The following is a 7,201-nucleotide window of genomic DNA, read 5'->3' as shown; positions in this document are numbered from 1 at the left end:
AAAAAAAAAAAAAAAAAAAAAAAAAAGGAGAAAAAAGAGAGGGAAAAAGGATAAAAACCACCATTAGTAAGTTAAGTCATCTGGTACTTTCTTAGTTTATTTATTCTGTATGTAAAGGAGTTGTTTCCTTCCCTACAATCTTGTCAACAGTTCTAGTGGAGGTGGGGGCGGGGGTGTTCTGATCTGAGCTATCTTGGGTCCTGCCGGTTCCTGCCCCTCCCACCCCCAGCCCCACTGCAGGGTCACATACCCAGCATACATTTTTCACAGCAGCATGAAACAGAGCCCTCAGTCACCTACCCTGGAGACTGGCAAATGAACACCAGGACATGGAGAGCCCTGAGAACTCTCATAATGCATCCGCAGGTGTCTGCAGCCTGCCCCAGGCACTGGGGTACAACCAAGTCCCTGACCTCATGGAGCTCATATTCTCATGGAGAGGAAGACAAGACAAGAAAAGAGATCTCGAATGTGAGGTCAGGGTTGACAAGTGCCATGAGGGGAACAAAGCAAGGCAAGTTCAGAGAAGGAAGACCCAGGGTCTCCCAAAGATGCCAAAGATGCCCCTGATGTGAGCAGGACCTGAGGGCAGTGGGGAGTGAACCCTACAGACACCTGGGGAAGAGTATTCCAAACAAGGGAGATGACTAGGCAGAGGTGCTGAAGGAATGAGGGTCATGGTGCTAACCTTGGCCCAGTAGGACACACGCGCGCGGCACACACACACACACACACACACACACACACACAGACCCTAAGGCTGAGGGGTGAAGAGACCTGCTCAGGACTCAGACCCCATCTTTCCATCCCAATACACAGGTCCCAATAGTGACTGATTCTCTCTCCTCCTTCCCAGCCTCACTTTTAACCTTCTGGAACCCGCCCACCACTGCCCAAGTTATGGTGGAATCCGTGCCGTTCAATGTTGCAGAGGGGAAGGATGTTCTTCTACTTGTCCACAATCTGCCACAGAATGTTGCTGGCTATGTGTGGTACAAAGGAGAAGGGGTGGAGGCCAGCAATCGGATTGTAGCATATGTGATATCCACTCAAGTACATGTCCTGGGGCCTGCGCACAGTGGTCGAGAGACAATATACCCCAATGGATCCCTGCTGTTCCAGAATGTCACCCAAGAGGACACGGGATACTATACCTTACACATCACAAATAGAATGCTTCAGACCTACCAAGCAACTGGCCAGTTCCACGTGCACCGTAAGTGGTTCCTCCATAACCTCTGGGTGTTGGGGGGTTAGTCCTGCTTCACACACATGGGACCATCAGGCCTGGACTGTGCCTGTGCCCCCCTCTGTATTATGTCCCATGGTGGAGTTTGAGTATTTAGTGTAGGACACACAAAGGGGAGGTAAACCTCAGAAGATCAGAATTCCTTTCCCATTCAGACCCTCTAGACATTCGCTGCAGAAGAGGGATAGTCTGATGGGAAACTCAGCAGGGGAACCCCCCCCGCTGGGCCCGCCCCATGAACATGACCCTATAGGATCCTGTCAGGGTCTGGCCCAGGGGACCTTCTGGAATCCTCACAGAGGAGCTCAGCCCTGGAAGCTCCTGCCCCAGACCCCTGTCTCAGATTTCTGACTCCAGGTGACCCTGGGGAGCCTTTGTCCGGGGCTGGGTTCTGGCCTTCTGGGCAGGGCTGACTGGAAGTAATGATTTACCAACTGTCTGAGGGCTGTAGCTCCTGGAGCTGGTCACCAGCCAGTGCTCAGCCCCCAGTGCCTTATCTGGGCATGGACAGAGCCTTGTCCTGTACCTGAGACTCAGCGTGGAGAGGAGGCAGCAAGCTCCCTATGGCATTAGCTGACTGAATAGCAACTTAGATGTCCCAGGGAGGTCAGTGTCTCCAGCAGGAGAAACAGAGGAGGGAGAGGATTCCTGGCAGCTCCACCAGAAATCAAGATCAAGACAAGAGAATTCTCTTATGCAGGAAAATAATAATAGATGCTGTCATTTGAGCATCTCCTCTGTGCCAAGCTTTAGGTCAGGTAACTGGGAATGACTGAAGACTAACTCATAGACAACGTGGTAGCCAAATATCATTTATCTTACTTTATTGAAGGAAGATTGAGGTACAGAAAAATACAGCCATGGAACCAGGATCACATAAACACAAGTACCAGGTCAAGGTCACATAGACCTGTCTGTAACCACGACCCTGTCCTCTCCTCGACCAGAAGAGGCAGCTCCCTAGGTTCCATGACCCCAGGATCACCCATTAGCTCAAATCTTTTTTCCTAGACATCCAAATCTCAGAGAAGTAAGAGCAAATGGGCAATGTATTCATTTTTACTTAGAACCAAATTACCCGCCTCGACAATCAGTCAGTGCTGGGAATGGCCAGGGCTCCCCACTCAGACCCACCCGCTCACTGGACTTGAAATCATTTGTTTCCTGATGTGTCCGTGGCCCTCCCTCCTCACACCCTGCACCAGCACAGGGCCCAGTGTTAGACACACTCTCAGTAGTTCTCTGAGGAAGAAGGGAATGAATTAATGAATGAACAAATGAGCGAGCCTCGTCAGAGGTTGGAATCAAGTTGCAGGTATTTAGGAATTCTGGCCACACACATTCCCTGTCCCTCCAGGTCTCAAACTTTTTACTCTTTTCTAGAGAAGTGTTTCTTCCATAAAATGGCACCAGACCATTAAGTATTGAAAACAATCTTCACATATGAAGAAAATTAGCTGCCCCTCACATTTATTTTCCCTTTTTTTTCTTTTTTTGAGTCAGTCTCACTCTGTTACCCAGGCTAAAGTGCAGTGGCCACAGCCTCAATCTGCTGGGCTCAGATGATCCTTCCGCCTCAGTCTTCCAAGTAGCTGAAACCACAGGCACACGCCACCACACTCAGCTAATTTTTTTATCTTTTGTTGAAACGAGGCCTTGCCAAGTTGCCCAGGCTGTTCTTGATCCCCTGGTCTCAAGCAATCCTCTCGCCTCGGCCTCCCAAAGTGCTGTGATTACAGGTTTGAGCCACTGCTCCTGGTCCTGCTTCTCACATTTCTATTTCATATCTGCCCAACACACACGGTCCATGGGTCCCTCTTCCCACCTATCAGTTCTGCATTTAGAAACAACCACAAGTATTTCCAGAAAGATCCACAGGGTCTTCACCTGCCCTCTGCAGGGAGAGAAGGGACACCAAGACCGGGGACAGGAAACATGTTTCTACTCCAAAGCTACCAGATCCTATCTGTCTCCCTTCCTCTTTCTAGACCATTCCTGGGATTCTAGATCATTCTCTGGGGCTTGCCTGGTAGCTGGCTCTGCCCTGACTCCAGCTGGGGCTTGTGGAGAAGGTGCCCAGGTGACCTGTCCTAAATCTGGCTAAATCAAGCCACAAATCATTGCCAGAGCCTCCCTCAAGTCAGCCTGCAGGGAAGTGGGAAGAGGGTGAGCCTCATAGCAGACTCCTGAGCTGTGTCCTGGCTCTAAGTCACCAGCTGTAAGAGGCTGTGGATGCAGCACATGGGGTCCAGCACAGAGGACAAGTGACGCTCAGGAGAGTCACCCTCAGGGTCTCTACTTGGGAGGGAAGGTGCAGTGCCAGAAATAAAGTATGTATAGAGAGAGTAAGAGTACTAGCCTTTTCTTTCCATTTTTGGTAAAACACATGCCACATAAAATTTACCAACTTAACCATTTCTAAGTGTACAATTCAGTGGCATTAAGCACATCCAAGTGCTCCCATCACTCGAATCCGTCCACAGAACTCTTTTCCTCCTCCCAAACTGACATACAAGCCGGGCTCGGTGGCTCAGCCTATAATCCCGTGCCTTTGGGAGGCTGAGGTGGGTGGATTGCCTGAGCCCGCGGGTTCGAGACCCAACTGGGCAGCGAGACCTCATCTCTACAATAAATCAAAAAATCAGCTGGGCGTGGTAGCGCGCGCCTGTAATTCCGGCTACTCGGAAGCCTGAGGCGGAAGGATCGCCGGAGCCCAGCAGGTCGAGGCTGTGGTGGCTGGGAGCGGCCACTGCACTCCAGTCTGGGCAGCAGAGTGAGACTCCAACTCAAAAACAAAAACAAAAACAAAAAAAAACTGACATACTGTGCTCATTAAACAATAACTCCCCATCTCCCATCCCTAACCCTGACAGCTGTCATTCTACTTTCCGTCTGTGTGATTTGATCACTCTAGGTACCTCTTACAAGTGGAATCATATAGTATTTTTCCTTCTGTGACTGGCTTATTTCTCTTAGCATAATGGCTTCAAGGTTCATTCATGTTGTAGCGTGTGTGTTAGAATCTTCTTTCTTTTTCTATTATTATTATTATTATTATTGAGTCAGAGTCTCACTCTGTCGCCCGGGCTGGAGTGCAGTGGCACGCTCACAGCCACTGCAGTCTCAACCTGCAGAGTTCAGGTGATCCTTCTGCCTCAGCCTTACAAGTAGCTGGAACCACAGACATGCGCCACCACGCCCAGCTAATTTTTTTATTTATTGTAGAGATGAGGTCTCACTATGTTGCTCAGGCTGGTCTTGAAGCTTTGGGCTCAGGTAATCCTCTCACCTCAGCCTCCCAAATTGGTGGGATTACAGGCGTAATCCACTGCACCCAGCAGGATTTTCTTTCTTTTTAAATTGTCCTTCTTCTAAAAACTGAATCATCTTTCATTGTATGTAGGAAATAAAAAACCCATATTTTATTTATCCATTCCACCTTTTGGCTCTTGTGATTAGCATTTCTATGAACATGAGTGTACAACTGTCTCTTCAAGACCCTGCTTTTATTTTGGGGGATATATGCCCAGAAGTGGAATTGTTGAATCACTTGGCATTTTTACATTAAATTGTTAAGAAAATCACAATACCATTTTCACAGATTCTCGCCAATACTGCATAAGATTTCAAATTTCTCCATATCTTCACCCCAATACTTGTTTTCCTGGCTTTTTAAAGAGTGGCCGTCATGATGAGTGTGAGGGGGTATCTCATTGTGGTTTTGATTTGCAATTCTCTGATGATTAATGCTATGCTTCCATTTTCCATGTTTATTGATCATTTGTAGATCTTTTTTGGAGAGATATCTATGTAAATCCTTTGCCCATTTTTAAATCAGTTTATTTTGTTGTTGTTCTTGAACTGTAGGAGATCTTTATATATTAGTGTTGTTAACCCTTTATAAGATGTATGATTTACAAATATTTTCCACATTCTATTGCTTGCTTTTCACTTTATTAATTTTGTTCTTTGATAAACAGAACTTTTTAATTTGGGGGCTAGTCCAATTTATGTATGTTTACTTTTGTTGCCTGTGCTTTTTTTTTTTTTTTTTTTCGAGTTGGAGTCTCACTCTGTCGCCCAAACTGGAGTGCAGTGGCCGCTCCCGGCCACCGCAACCTCGACCTGCTGGGCTCCGGTGATCCTTCCGCCTCAGCCTTCCAAGTAGCCGGAATTACAGGCATGCGCTACCATGCCCGGCTGACTTTTTGATTTATTGTAGAGATGAGGTCTCACTGCCCAGGCGGGTCTCGAACCTGCAGGCTCAGGTAATCCACTCACCTCAGCCTCCCAAAGGCACGGGATTACAGGCTGAGCCACCGAGCCCGGCTTGCCTGTGCTTTTTATGCTATATTCAGAAATCATTGCCAAACTCAAGGTCATGAGGGTTCCCCCCACCATGTTCTTCTTGCAGTTTTATAATTTTAGGTTATGTGTTTAGGTCTTTCATCCATACTGTAAGGCAACAGACACACTTCATTTTTTTTTTTTACCAGTTTTCCTAATACCATTGATTAAAAAGACTGCCCTTTCCCTATTGGATGGTCTTGGCAGCTGTGCTGAAAATTCTCTACTACATGTGAGTGTTTATTTCTGCAACCTCTATTTTCATCCTTCAGTCTTTATCTTTTTCCTGAGTCAGGGTCTCACTCTATCACCCAAGCTGGAGTGCAGTGGCACAATCACGGCTCACTGCAGCCTCAAACTCCTGGGCTCAGGCGATCCTTCCACCTCAGCCTCCCAAGTAACACTACCATGCTCCACCTATATATATATATATGTTTTAGTAGAGATGAGGTCTCGCTCTGTGTCTAGGTTTGAACGCCTGGGATCAAGCAATCTTCTTGCCTCAGCCTCTCAAAAAACTGGGATTAGAAGTGTGAGCTACCACATCTGGCCGTATGTCTTTTTTTCTTTCTTTTCTTATTTGTTTGTTTGTTTAATAGAGATGAAGTCTTGTTATGTTGCCCAGGCTAGTCTTCAACAGCTGAGCTCAAGCAATCTTCTTGCCTTAGTCTCTCAAAGTACTGGAATTTCAGGTGTGAGCCATTGAGCCTAGCCTACATATGTATTTTTAAATGTCAGGATGACACTATTTTGATTACTGTAGCACTGTGGAAAGTTTGAAATCTGGACATGTGAAACCTCCAACTTGTAATTCTTTTTTAAGATGTTTTTGGCTATTCCAAGTCCTTTGGGATTTAATATAAATTTTAAGATAAATTCTCTATTTCTGCAAAAACTGCCATTGAACTACTATAGACATCCTATTAAATCTATAAAGTTCCAGCTACTTGGAAGGCTGAGGCAGAAGGATCGCCGGAACCCAGCAGGTCGATGCTGGGTTAGCCATGAGTGTGCCACTGCACTCCAGCCTGGGCAACAGAATGGGACTCCAACTCAAAAAAAAAAAAAATCTATAAAGTCAGATGGGTGAGTATTGACATCTTAATGGTATTAAGTCTTATAATCCATGAATTCAGAAAGTCTTTTCATTTATCTGTTTTTTCTTTATTTATTTATTTATTTATTTATTTTAGTCAGAGTCTCACTCTGTGGCCCAGGCTGGAGTGCAGTGGCACGATCATGGTCACCACAGCCTTGACCCGCTGGGCTCAAACGATCCCTCCACCTCAGCTTTCCAAGTAGCTAGAACCACAGGCATGCGCCACTACATTTGGCTAATTTTTTTTCTTTCTTTTGTTCTTTTGTTCTTTTCTTTTCTTTTCTTTTTTTGATTTATTGTACAGGCAAGGTCTTACCAAGTTGTCCAGGCTGGTCTCAAACTCCTGGGCTCAGGCAATCCTCTTGCCTCCCCTCCCAAAGTGCTGGGATTACAGGTGTGAGTCACAGCACTCAGCTTCTTCTTTAATTTGTTTCAGCATTATTTTGTAGTTTTTTTTATAATCAATATTTTTTATTATGATATTGTGGGGTACAGTTAAGGGTTAG

At 46.2% G+C, this 7,201-nt stretch overlaps 1 protein-coding gene across 1 annotated transcript in view; it reads left to right on the top strand.

Annotated features, from left to right (window-relative positions):
• Positions 1 to 7,201, top strand: part of LOC103274933 (carcinoembryonic antigen-related cell adhesion molecule 21-like) — an 11,192-nt gene that overhangs the window by 901 nt on the left and 3,090 nt on the right. The window contains exon 2 of the mRNA XM_021706092.1: positions 857 to 1,216. Within this exon, the coding sequence (XP_021561767.1) occupies positions 857 to 1,216 (360 nt within the window). The remainder of the gene's footprint in view (positions 1 to 856; positions 1,217 to 7,201) is intronic.

This window comes from Carlito syrichta, unplaced genomic scaffold (genome assembly GCF_000164805.1).
Source record: "Carlito syrichta isolate Samal-C Ts95f unplaced genomic scaffold, Tarsius_syrichta-2.0.1 Scaffold315133, whole genome shotgun sequence".
Classification (NCBI taxonomy): domain Eukaryota; kingdom Metazoa; phylum Chordata; class Mammalia; order Primates; family Tarsiidae; genus Carlito; species Carlito syrichta.
This window is presented reverse-complemented; position numbering and strand designations above follow the sequence as displayed.